The sequence below is a fragment of the Erythrolamprus reginae genome, chromosome 2, assembly GCF_031021105.1.
Source record: "Erythrolamprus reginae isolate rEryReg1 chromosome 2, rEryReg1.hap1, whole genome shotgun sequence".
Classification (NCBI taxonomy): domain Eukaryota; kingdom Metazoa; phylum Chordata; class Lepidosauria; order Squamata; family Dipsadidae; genus Erythrolamprus; species Erythrolamprus reginae.
Window position 1 is genome coordinate 139289795 of NC_091951.1, and position 13760 is coordinate 139303554.

The following is a 13760-nucleotide window of genomic DNA, read 5'->3' on the forward strand; positions in this document are numbered from 1 at the left end:
GAACTTCTGTCTTGGAATTGAATCCCATACCCAATCAAGATAGATCAATGACGGCGAACCTTTTTCCCCTCGGGTGCTGAAAGTGTGCGCTTGTGCTATTGTGCATATGCGAGTGCCCATACCCATAATTCAATGCCTGGGGAGGGCAAAAACAACTTCCTCCACCCCCCTGGGGGCCAGAAACGGCCTGTTTCCCAACTTCTGGTGGGCCCAGTAGGCTTGTATTTTGCCCTTCCCAGACTCCAAAGGTTTCCCTGGAGCTGGGAGAGGGCAAATATGCCCTCTTCCATCTTCCCAGAAGCTCTCTAGAAGCCAAAAACACCCTCCCAGAGCCCCTGTATGAGCCAAAATCAGCTGGCCGGCACACACATGCCATTGGAGCTACGTTAGGGCAACAGCTCGCGTGCCAGCAGATATAGCTCCGCTTGCCACTTGTGGCACCCATGCCATAAATTCACCATCACTGGGATAGATAAAAAGACTCAAGCACAGGCCCAACCAACTCCTCTTGTGATTGTGAGATTCACAGGCAAGTTGGAATAGTTCCATCAGTTGCACATCACATTGTTAACTTCAGCAATGGGAAGATGGCCAGGAATAAAGCTGCAAAGCCAAAATGCTTGATGCACTTTTTCCTGCCAATACGAAGATTCCTGCAGTATGTTGCGTAACAGGAAGCTTTGTAAAGAAAAACCAAAGAAAGACCCTCATAAGTAGATGTATGAAACACTAAGCTACAGTGGCTAGATTTCTTTTGTTTGCCTGTTATTCATGTATGTAATAAAACATTAAAAACTGGAAGGCGTGGGCTAGAACAGAGGCCGCCAACCCCAGATCTATAGACCGCCACCGGTCCGCACCATGCCAAAACAAGTGAAGCCCCATCTGCGGAATGCTGGTAGCACACAAAACCACACCCCTCCCCCCGGTCCATGGAAAAACCTCTCTCCATGGAACCGCCCCTGGTGCCAAAAAGGCTGGGGTCCACTGGGCTACAACTTTGCATGTGTAGGGGGTATGGAGGAAACCAAGCAAAGCCTGATCCCAATCCAAAAGCTAAAATTAAGAAAGTAACTGGAGAAAAGAGGATACAGTCAGAGTCAAAAGCAGGATACACAAACGTTTTACCTGTTCCTGGAGCTCTGCCAGCCGCTGAGCTCGTTCTTCTTCAGAATCATCTGATGAACTGTCACTATCAGAAGAACTATCACTGCTGCTGTCACTGGATGATGGTGGGGGCACTTTGGGTTGTGGCTGCACTACTACTGGAGAGGAAGCTGGAATCACAGGTTCTTCAGGTTCATCTGGCATTTTAGCAAACCGCATTTCAAAGACATCCTGGCAAAATACAGTGGGCATATGAATGCTATACTTGTAAAAATATATCCCAACATTATTCTGAAGAATAATAAAGACGTTTTCTTGTGGCAGGCACCAAAATATTGGTTATCTTCAAACTCAGAATTCAGGAAAATGCTCTGATTTGTTCTTATCCTGAATACCACTTTTCCTGCAGTTTATCAACCTAGACACTTTCTGATCAAAATTGGCTTAATCTTGAGGTCCCATTGTATATAAGGATAGTGAAGGGTGTTATTTACTTCATTTGGCCACTGGGAAATGCAAGAGGCATGATCAGCAACATAATAATATTATTGAGGGTGGGATTTCAAGGATTCTAGAAGTGTTGTTTGAATATTAAACATGCTTACTAATGCTGACAAAAGTTTAATAATGTTTTCATGATTATTCTGATAAAAAAATTAGGCCAAAGTATATGAGTGCTTTACACCTACATTTCATTGGTGTTTGAGGAAGGGAATCAGTAAACATCAAGTAAGGTACAAAAGCTTTTACCCCTGACATTTGGAATGCATATTTTAAAAATTGAGTAATAAATGAATTGCAATTCCCAGATATAAAATATTTTTAAGTTACTCTGAAAATTACTCCAAGACTTATCAAAAATTATACATTTATGCATTTAAAGTAGGACATGGTTTTAAATGAATTTTTAGTTACCTGTAGTTTCCGTGCCATTGCCACTACCTCATGATCTGGAGGGTTATATTTATAACAATTGGAAAACATCAATCGGACATCAGCTGAAAATTCCTGAGCATCTCTATAATCCCGGTTCTCCAATTTGGACTGAAGATTAAACAAAGAACTTTAATTATAAATAAATTTTAAATTATTTTAAAATACCATGGGTATTATTTCTTATAAATAGAGCAAAATATTTGGAGCTTTGACATCACGAAGATGTCCTTCCTGGCTGTCCGAAACGTGGACTGCATGAAGGACATCTTCGTGACATCAAAGCTCCGCCCATGGAATTCCCTATTGGGATTCCCCACCTCCGTTTGAGCCTCCTGACCGGCCCTACAGCTCCGCGGCTCTTTTGAAAGCTGACAGCCGGGCGATGGGGCTTCTCAGTGTCCTCCTGAACCCGAACGCTGACCCCGAACTTTTGCTGAACTTCTGAGTTCGGCATTCAGGAAAATGCCGAGAAGCCCCCTGGCTGTTTCAAAAGGCGACAGCTGGGAGGCGGGGCTTCTCGGCGGCCAGAAGTTCGGCAAAAGTTCAGGCGGACACCGAGACCCCCCCCCCCCCGCTCTTTCAAAAGGCGACAGCCGGGCGACGGGGCTTCTCGGCTGCCGCCCGAACCCAAACTTTTGCCGAACTTCCGGGTTCAGCGTTCGGGCGGCGGGTTCGTAAGACGGAAAAAGTTCGGAAGAAGAGGCAAAAAATTTCCAAACCCCGGGTTCGTATCTCAGATTGTTCGTATGGCGAGGGGTTCGTATCACGAGGTACCACTGTACTTGTCAAAAAAAGATTTGTCTACAGCAAGGATATGTAAAGAATATATGACAGTCATTGAGAAGAAATAAAACTATATGATCACCAAGACCAGAAGCTTGACTTAGGAGAGCAGCACAAAGCAATTCACTCCACAGGCAGTCTTCATTAATATAGGACGTTCATAATTTCTCAACCTACAGCAATATTTCCCAAGTACATTCATCTCACATCTTCACATTTACACCAAAAACAAATATTGTAACTGTTTGATTTGAGGAGAAATATTGCTACAACTATAATTCTAACACAAAACAAGTTACAATTTATGCAACTGCTTTCTTACAGTTAATTCCTGATTTACCACTATTGTCTCAAAACTTTAGGTACAACATGACCAATTATTTACTAAATAATCCTAAAGTGACTTTGATGTTCAGATTTGTCATTATAGCCAATGCATTTTAAAGGAGTGCTATAGGAAGATAAGACAACTTTTTCCTTCACCACCCCCAAAAGCACTTACCAGAAAGTCATTGATAGTCAGTGCAGATAAAATTATGTCAATTTAAATATTATAATGGTGTGGAAAGCCCAAAGCCCAGGAACTTCAGTGCGAGTTAGTGCCAACATTGTGTATCTAAATAAATTTGTACTTTGAGAAAATGGAATGCCTTAGAGTTCAATTCATGATGGATGCAACAATACTGTTGTGATTGGATAATGGGTTTGTGCATCATTATCCACCCCGCCCCACACATTTACCCAATTTGGGGTAATTTACTCAGGTTTGGGAAGCATCGCTATAAGGATAAAGAGAACTCCAATTGCCACAAAGACTAGCTGGCACAGAGGTCAGCTATTTTGGCAGCCAGCAACTTGGTGACACTGATGGAACTGACAATGTCAATCAGGTCTGGAAGGCTTTCAATCATACTTCAGGGACACAATCATGGTGATGGTTCCTTCCCGACAATGGTGGGCCACAGAGAAGGCTACTTGTCAGGATGTAAGACAGGTGTCTGCAACCTTAAACACTCAACGAGCCACAAAGGACCTAATCGGAAGCCCCCTGTTCAATTCTGGAGCCTTCCACTTCCCCTGCCATAGTCTCCTCCTAGCATGGCATCTGCTGACTGGAAGTCTGATTCCCCCACCATAGAGCCTCCTCCTAGTGCAGGATCCTTTTTCCTCTACCTGTCCTAACTGAAAGCCCTATCGACTATGGAGTCGACTGGCAGCAGGAAGCCGCAACAGAGGGATAAAGAGCCATATGCAGCGCTAGAGCCACAGGTTGCTAACCCCTGATGTAAGAGATCCATAGATATGTTGTGTAGACTTGTTTTATTTGGTACTATAATAGAGTAAACCCAAAGATGCATTTTCCAAAAGGAAACTGGACTTTCTTGATTTATTTCCTTGAAAACATTTTTCAACAAATGTTTGAAACCATAGGTAGTATTTTTGGGACAACCATAGGTAGTATTTTTAACACGGGTATTTATTAACACATGAGAATTGAAAAAAAGACACCCACACTTACTTTAATTGTACTCAGGTCCATGGGATGCTTAATGATTTCACGATAATCATGTAGTCCAAGAGCGTCCACATCCACAGGTTTGTAGAAGGGCCATGCATATGCAGCATGTTTCTTAGCAAACATCTCCTTTATGATGCCACTACAATACTTTAATTGCTCTGACACTTTGTTACTGTTAGTTTTTTCTACAACATGTTGCTGAGAATCTGGAACATCCTTCTTTGGAGGTTTCACAGGTCGGCTTTCCCTTCGTGGACCTGTCTTGACAGTCTTGGGTTCAGCTGGCAATGACGATGATTCATGAACTGGGTCTATTGTAGTAGGAGTTGTAGTGTCTGCTTTCCTCTTCACTCCCTTTTTTGTCTACCAAAGCAAACAGACATTCTATGTAGCCTTCTGTTCTTTATTTGCCACAATGTATACGTGTACATGAGGTTATGATTCCTTGGCATAGGAATATGTTATTATCTATATTTTAATTGTTGATTACTTTTGTTATCTTAACCTTGTTTATGCATGGTGGGAATGTAAGCCGCTTGGAATCAGTTGACAATTGTAGCGGCATATAAGCCTATTAAAATAAATAAAATAAATGAATGTACCATGGAATACTCGTAACTAAGCAAACACTCCATATATATGAAAATAACCAGACATCATGTATAAGTATCTAAAACACTATACAATGAACAGAAAACAATCAGCAGAAAATCTGGCATAGAACTTATAGGGAAGCTGAATGCGATGAAAATTCTCAGTCATCACTTCACTCAATGGTTTAAGAAAGTCAGAATATTTTCAATTTTTTTTGCTGCTATTACTTTTGTATTGTTGTTGTTTTCTGTTATTATATTTCAGGGATTCTTATTATTGTTGTTGTTGTTATTATTATTATTAATTCCAGAGATACATCTCAATGAATATGATTCTTTCTCCTGGTAAAGAAAGCAAAGACCAATAGGAAATCTTGCGAAAGGAAGAACTTGGAATAGCTATTTCTATCAATTCCTTTTACAGCTTTTCTCAGACATTATTTCATGATCGTTCTACTATTCAAGGTAGATTTTTAGTCTTGCAGAATAGAGGAGAAATGCTGCTGCAATCCCTTCTAAGAAATCATTCAATATTAGAAAGTCTGCAATTTTAGCCCCTTTTATCCTAGACTGATCTTGAAAGGAATGCTAGTTATTTTCCAATAAACATAGTCTTATTTCTAATGGAATATATGTTTAGCTATTTATCAAGTCTTTATTTTAAATAGCATTATTGAGCCAAGGTAAAACAGAGTCATCTTTTAAATACTTCACAGAAGCTTACTAAGTTTAGTAAGGTTGGAAACTATATCACCATCTAGTTCATTTCATCATAAAGCTGTTATAAAGAAAAACAAAAGGAGAGGCTGTATAGTATATATACTACTTTTATTTCCTGGGGGATGAGAAAAAAACCCAAAAATATTCAATCAATCCATTAAAAAAGATATTGAAAAAACTGACATTTATGATACTTAGAAAGCCTCATTTATATTTGCTTTTAAAGAAATGTCAGTACAATATTATGCATGTTAATTAGAAATAAACCTGAATTGTTCAATGGGACTTACTAAGTATATTTTAGACAGCAACCGTTAATAATTAAACAACACTGCTGTCATTATAATAGGAAGATTTGACATTTACAGGTGAAACTCCAAAAATTAGAATATTGTGCAAAAGTTCGCTTATTTCAGTAATGCAACTTAAAAGGTGAAATGTAATATCTATGAGAGAGACTCACGACATGCAAGGCAAAATAGTTCAAGCCATTTGTCATAATTGTGATGATTATGGGATATATGAAAACTCCAAATCCACCATATCAGAAAATTAGAATATTACATGCGATCAATAAAACAAGAATTGTACACAGAAAAATATTGGACTTCTGAAAACTATAAGTATACATATGTACTCAGTACTTGATTTGGGCCTCCTTTGCAGCAATTACTTCCTCAATGCAGAGTGGCATGGATGCCATCAGCCTGTTGCACTGCTGAGGTGTATGGAAAACCAGGATGCTTCAATAGCAGCCTTCAGCTTTTCTGCATTGTTCGGTCTCATGTCTCTCATCTTTCTCTTGGCAATGTCCCATAGCTTCTCTATGGGGTTCAGGTCAGGTGAGTTTGTTGGCCAATCAAGTACAGTAATCCTATGGTCACTGAACAAGATTTTGGTGCTCCAAAATCTCCTGGTAGATGGATGTGTTGACCCTGGATTTAATGAAGCACAGTGGACGAACACCAGCAGATGATGTGGCTCCCAAAATCAACACACACTGTGGGAGATTTCCCACTGGACTTCAAGTATCTTGCTCCATTATTCCTCCATACTCTGGGTCCTTGATTTCCAAATGAAATGCAAAAGTTTACACAGTCTGTGTTGATTTGGGGAGCCATGTCATCTGCTGGTGTTGGTCCACTGTGCTTCATTAAGTCCAGGGTCAATGCAGCTGTCTACCAGGAGATTTTGGAATACTTCATGCTTCCCTCCACAGCCGAGCTTTATGGGGATGCTGATTTCAATTTTCCAGTAGGACTTGGCACCTGCACACACTGCTAAAAGCATCGAAAACTGGTGAACTTTTGCACGGTATTTTAATTTTTCGACGTTCATCTCAACTTTTCTATAAAAGGACAGAAATGAAAAACAGGTTTCATGTTGAATACTAGGCTAAATCACAATAAAGTAAAATTATAAATATTGTACATAGCTGATCTGTATTTATCTAGCAATTTGTATAGGCACATGCATATTTGTCACTTAACTTGCATGTTATGTTCTGACAAAATTATTCTTGCTATTTTTCAGAGGTGCTTATTTTAATATTGGTACTTTTAACACATACATTTTAAACTTTGTAACTATATTGGTTAAAACCAAATACAATATAAAAAATGTCAATGTACTAACCAATGTTGGTATCAATGTGCTAACTATATAGCAAATATAGAAAGCAATGTTAATTAATTCTAATGTAATCTTTGTTTTCCCATCACCCACACGGGTTTCTGGTGCAAAAGAAACTAATTGCCATACTAATGTTTTCCACCCATTTCATAATATTTGTATGAAGTGTGGTATAGTGGGAATAAACATTTGTTTAAAGTTTTTTTTCTAAAAAAGCAAACCTAACAAACAAAGAAATTGCATCTATTTAGTTTTATAAGCTAGGGTCTCTTGACCAAGGATTTCTGCATCCTGGTTATCTGAATAGAGCAATAATTAATCTTAATAGCCCCCTGGTGTTAGAGCCCCTAAAATAATAAATTTCTTGCTGAGTTAACATTTTCATTCAAAGTTTTCTTTGACCAGCATTTTAAAATTGAATTTCTTGACAGTATACAAACTGTGCCAGTTAATGGAAGCCCGGCTGAAATAAAGCATTGCAGTGCCATAACTTATTCCTGCTTCCTAACCTTCAAAAACAGAAGAATAAAAGTTAAAGAATTTAATGAAGCAGTCTTAAGGAAAGCTATAAAGTACCGAGCATAATTTTGTATGACTTACGGCATGTTTTTCCTTAGGTGAACAATTAAAAGAAGAGGAGGTCTAATGTACGCACCTTCATAGGTTGTGCAGATGTTGGGATAATCGGGGTGTGTGTCTGAGAGGGCTGAGGAGCTGAGGCTGAAGGTGGGAGGGGAGGAGGCAGTGCTGCAGGAGGCTGGGGCGGCACCACTGTCATTACTGGTGTCTGAACAATTAGGTCAGGGGTTAGAGAGGGAAAGGAATGAGTTGTTTGCACTGGCTGAGAATTTTGGGGGGGAGCCTGCGTCTGTGGTGGGGATGATGCTTGAGTTGCATTCTGTACCGCTGATGCACCTGGCTTTGATGTTACTGTAAGAGAGTCAATCACAACATGTATATCAAGTCTCTAAAAATACAAATGGACATTTTGCTTTTTTTTTCATTTCAGACTTTTTAGTCCGAGAACTTATGTTTGTATTTGAATTACAATACCATTTCTCAATGATCATATAGATTACTAACAGATTCCAACCTTATTCTATTAATAAAGATAAACCATCCATTTGAAAACATATTTTTCTTTCTTTCCTTTCTCCATTCTATTTTTGTAATTATTACCATTTCCCAACTTTTAAACTAAACAGTCAGGGTAAAACTTTACTTTTTGGAAATACATACTGCTCCCCCAGAGCTTGCAGGCTGCAATAACCTATGGGTTACTTGAACATGGCTTACTCAATATAAAATATAATAGGCTGGATTCACACAACATGCAGAGCAACAAACTACGGTTTATACTCACAATGCTTGGATTCACACTATACATTAAGTCAAAACCAAACAAATTGTACTATAGCCAAGTGCAATGTACAAAACTAGCTTTTATCTGAAAGATTATTTTTCAAGTACAATTACAAACATACATATGCATAATAGCATTTGGTAGTTCAAACAAAGTAGAAAACTGAGAGTACAGAATATAGCAGATTAAATATTAATACCTGTTTCCTTCCTACCACGTCCTCTTCCTTTTGTTTGGACTACAACAATTTCTGTTTCTTCCTGGGTCATTTCAGAGATTTTTTGTAGGAACAGTTTTTCTAGAGCTTCTGCCATCAAAACAATATCATCCCCTGGCTGAACAAATAAAAATATACAATGTTTTTAAAAAGTCACACATATTTGAATTATATGCGCCACAGAGGGGCGGCATACAAGTCTAATAAATAAATAATAACAACAATTTGGAGTCATCAAACAGACTGGCCATATTTTTGCCATTATATGACATTGTAGAAATATAGCATGAAATCTGGAGGTTACTTTGTCTACTTTTTATCAATGTAGTCTGAATATGATCTTTGTAAGTACAGTGGAACCTCGACATACGAGCAGCTCTACTTACGAGCTACTCGAGATAAGAGCTGGGAGGGGAGCGACATTTTTGTTCGCCTCCCGAGCTCACATTCGGGATACGAGCGCCAAGGAGCTGTCTCCTGAAGCCGAACGCTAACTTCCGCGTTCGGCTTCAGGAGACAGCTCCTTGGCGCTCGTATCCCGCGTGTTTTAAAAGGTTGCAGCCGGCCTGGGGGGCTCGGGGGGGGTGCTGGCAGGCCCCCCAGGCCACCTGCAACCTTTTAAAACACGCGCGCCGCTTCGCAGCTGTCTCCTGAAGCCGAACGCTAACTTCCGCGTTCGGCGGGCAGCGGGTTTTTTTTTTGTTGCACGGATTAATTGACTTTACATTGTTTCCTATGGGAAACAATGTTTCGTCATACGAGCGTTCCGACTTACGAGCCTCCTTCCGGAACCAATTAGTCTCGTAAGTCGGGGTTCTACTGTAAGTTAGAAATCACAGTGTGATGAATTTGTTGTTTTCTTGTGTCCCTCTGCATTAAGTGACAATGAAGTTTTACTATGTTGCTCTTTTATGCATGGTAGGTTAAGCTGTATATATTTTGATTTCTTCATTTATATGTTCTATATTAGTTCCTCTTTTGTCATTAACAGATAAAAAACTGCAATCATTTTAGCTATCAACCATAGAGGGCCATTCAACATACAGCTTTATTACATTTACTCTATCTCATGGTTAAATTATTAAGAGATATATTGTATGTGTGACTGAGTGAGACAGATGATACCCTGCACAACTAATTTACTAAGGCTTTTGATTGTTGTCAAATGTAACAGTGTTCTGGATAGAAATTTAGGAGACTTGAAAGCACTTTTCACCCTTATTTCCTCTAAATATGAAAAACTGTGGACGACAGATTCATGAACAACTTACAGAAAAAACTTGCCTCTGGACCTTTTTTAAAAAAATGGCAACTCTACAAATTCCTTCTTGATTACAGGTTGCTTTTTCTTTGTACTGATTTTTGCAAGGAGAAAACTATGGTTTTCTGGAAGATCATTCCCACTCACAAGGAAAACTGATGCCCCTGACTGATAGCTTTCCTAATGTAATGCCCAGGAAGAACCGTTGAACTTACCTGAACGGTCTTCTCGATGCACCACAAGGAGAGTCCAATGTAGGTAATTCTCTAGTCTGATTGGAAGGGACTGAGTTCAATTTAAATCTTAGGAAGGTACCGCCCCCTGGCCCCTCAGTCAAAAAGAAAACGAAGGAGCAGTAAACCATGAAACCCTTTTATTGAACAAGAAAGCCAAGATAATGTTAAACTCATCAACCAGATAAAGAACTAGTGATCCTGGTCCAAAGTCGGATGGGTTTGGACTCTGCTTGCGGTGAATCGAGAAGACTGTTCAGGCAAGTTCAACGGTTCTTCTCCAATGCACTCGCAAGGAGAGTCCAATGTGGGATATACCCAAGTTCAAATTATAGGGAGGGAGAAGGCTGGACCAGGGGCGCTGGAGTCGTGCACACCCTTTGTAACACTCGTCTCCCAAAGGCAGGGAAGCGAATGAGTCAATACAGTAATGTTTAATGAATGTCGATGGAGTCGTCCATGTGGCTGCTCTGCAGATGTCCTCGAGCGACGCTTGTGTAGCCCACGCTGCTGATGTGGCGGTGCTACGTGTAGAATGTCCAGTTATTTCCTTTTGAATCTGATGACCTTCTGCTTTATATGCTTCTGAAATGCAGTCACGGATCCATCGACTGATGGTTTGTGATGAAACCTTGATGCCCATGGCTTGAGATGAGAAAGATACAACACTTTGGATGTTCTGAAAGGTTGTGTTCTACGTACATAGATTTTCAAAGCTCATCGCACATCAAGTTTGTGCCACCTCAGTTCCGAGGGGTGAGTACTGTGAGTGCAAAAGTCCGGCAAAATCACTTCCTGGGCTCTGTGGAACCAGGAATTTACTTTTGGAACAAAAGCAGGGTCAAGTCGTAACACGACTCTGTCTGGATGGAATTGACAAAAATCTGTCCGTACAGACAAGGTCGAAATTTCAGACACGCGCCTGGCCAAGGTGATCGCCACCAAGAACGCGGTTTTGATCGATAGGAAGTGTAAAGAAATCGTTCGAATTGGTTCGAATGGAGGGCCTGTAAAAGCTCGCAAAACTAAAGACAAATCCCAAGATGGATATCTGTGGATTGTCGGATATTGGATGCAAATATGGGGCTATCAATAATATTTCGGCCTGTTCCTGTAAGATTTTTCGAATCACTCTTTGGATGATACGCATTGGTGGGAATGAGTAAAGTAGTCCTGGTGGCCATGGCTGGTATAGGGCATCTATCCCTTCCGCTCCCGGAGAAGGGAAGCGGGAGAAGAATCGCTGAAGTTGCGTGTTCTCGCCAGTGGCAAAAAGGTCTATCACAGGGGTACCAAACCGATTGCATACTTCCCGAAATAATCTGGGTGCTAGGCACCATTCCACAGGGCCCATAGTCTTGCGGCTGAGCTAGTCTACCCAGACATTTTCCTGTCCGGAGATGTGTTCCGCCATGAGTGAGGCTAGGTTGGACTCTCCCCAACGGAACAGTGACTCCAATTCCCGCATCAATCTCCGGGATCTCATCCCCCCCCCTGGTGATTGATGTGGGCGCGTGTGGCAACATTGTCTGTCCGTATTAAGATGTGTTGTCCCCTTATCAGGTGAGCAAAACTGTGAAGGGCTAATGAAACTGCTTTTAGTTCCAGGAAATTGATGTTCACTTCCTGCAGGTCCTTTGGTCCCCAGAGGCCCTGGGATGAAAGATGGGCTCCTCATCCAGTCAGACTGGCGTCGGTTGTTATAGTCAGAGGAACTGGGTTCCGGAATGACTACCCTTGTTGGATCACTGGAGATGCCCACCATTGTATGGACTTCCTGAGCTTTGAGCTTCTTTTAAGTGTGGCTGGATTTTAATCTTTGAAAGGGTAGAAGTAGCCATTGGAGCAGTCGGAGATGGTGACGAGCCCAAGGTATGATGCCTATACAAGATACTGGGGTGCCTAACAGCTTCGAGAGAAAGGCTAGAGAAGGTTTCTTTTGACTTCCCAGAGCCTCTAGCAATTGTAGAATGTTTGCCTGTCTGGGATAGAAAGACCATACATGCCTCGGTATCGATGACTGTCCTGAAGTGCGATATACATGTTGTTGGGGTCAAATGACTCTTGTCCCAATTGATTGTAAATCCGTGAGACTTAAGAGTCCTTATGGTCGAGAGCACATCTCGACTGGCCTGTGTTGTGGATTTTGATAACACTATTATATCGTCGAGATACGCCATTAGGCGCAACGACCGGTGTCTGAGACTTGCCGTGAGAATGTCCAGTAACTTTGTAAAGGTTCTTGGTGCCGAAGATAGGCCAAATGGCATTGCTTTGATTTGGAAATGTGTTCCGTCTAGGCAGAATCGTAGAAACTGTCTGTGACCAGGATGGATAGGCACATGAAGGTAAGCTTCCTTCAGGTCCTTGTGGTGTATGGCTGAAAGAATAGTACAAAGTGAATGCATTTTGAACCTCCTGTGCAACATGTAGAGATTCAATTGACACAGATTTAGAATCAGGCGACATCCCCCAGAGGCCTTGGGGACCACAAATACCACTGAATAGAACCCCTTGCCTTGTTGGTACAAGGGAACCTCTTTGATCGCTTCTATTTGTAGAAGGTGAGTCACCTCCTGATATAACAGTGTTTTCTTTTGTGGGTCGGTCACTGTGGGACAAGGCAGAAAACGGTTTGGGGGAAGATTAACAAACTCAATGCGCAAGCCCTGGGTCACTGCAGCAATTGCCCAGGCGTCTGAAGGACATGGTTTCCGAGACACTTGCGAAATTCTGTAGTCTGCCCCCAAGAGGGTGGAGACGTGCTAAGTCATTTGTTACGCTTGAACCCTCTGGGGTTGAATCCTCTGAAGGGGCGACGTTCTTGTTGAAAAAATCTGTTGCGATCTCCAAAGTACATTCTGTCTGAACAGTAAGTTCCATGATTGAAAGAGCCCTGAAAGAAAGGCCTCGAACCCTGGGTGACTGTCGAGGAGGGCTTGGACCGAAAGGGCTGCCGCCTATTATAAGAGTTGAAACGTCTTTTGGGTCTCCTGTTTGTTCTCGGCATTACTTTCTTTTTATCTTTATCTTCTATAAGTACTCCCTCTAGGGACTCCCCAAATAGTTTCTCTCCATGGAAGGGAGAAGTTGCCAAGTGCCAGTTGGATTTAACATTGGCCTGCCAACTGCGTAGCCATATTAACCTGCGGGAAGAGATCGAAGAGGCCATTGCCCTGGAAGCAAACTTCGCTGCATTTACCGTGGCATCTGCGGAAAATTCAGTGGCCAAGAGTTTGTTAAGATCCTGGCGAAGCCTACTATCCTCTGGATTCAGCCTGGATTGCATCTCCTGAATCCATAACCTGGTGGCTTGATTAAAGAATGAGGCCGCTGAGGCAGCTCACAGGGCCCAGACTGCCATTTGATGCGTTTTACGCACTACGTTCTCCGCCT

The 13760-nt window shown here is 41.4% G+C and overlaps 1 protein-coding gene across 8 annotated transcripts in view; it reads right to left on the reverse strand.

The window, feature by feature from the left end:
- Positions 1-13760, reverse strand: part of BRD4 (bromodomain containing 4) — a 91530-nt gene that overhangs the window by 36835 nt on the left and 40935 nt on the right. For all 8 annotated transcript variants that reach the window (XM_070739642.1, XM_070739646.1, XM_070739644.1 and 5 more), the window contains 5 exons: positions 8853-8988; positions 7946-8220; positions 4346-4708; positions 2023-2151; positions 1129-1338 (listed from right to left, as the gene is read on the reverse strand). In XM_070739642.1, coding sequence (XP_070595743.1) covers positions 1129-1338; positions 2023-2151; positions 4346-4708; positions 7946-8220; positions 8853-8988 — 1113 coding nt within the window. The remainder of the gene's footprint in view (positions 1-1128; positions 1339-2022; positions 2152-4345; positions 4709-7945; positions 8221-8852; positions 8989-13760) is intronic.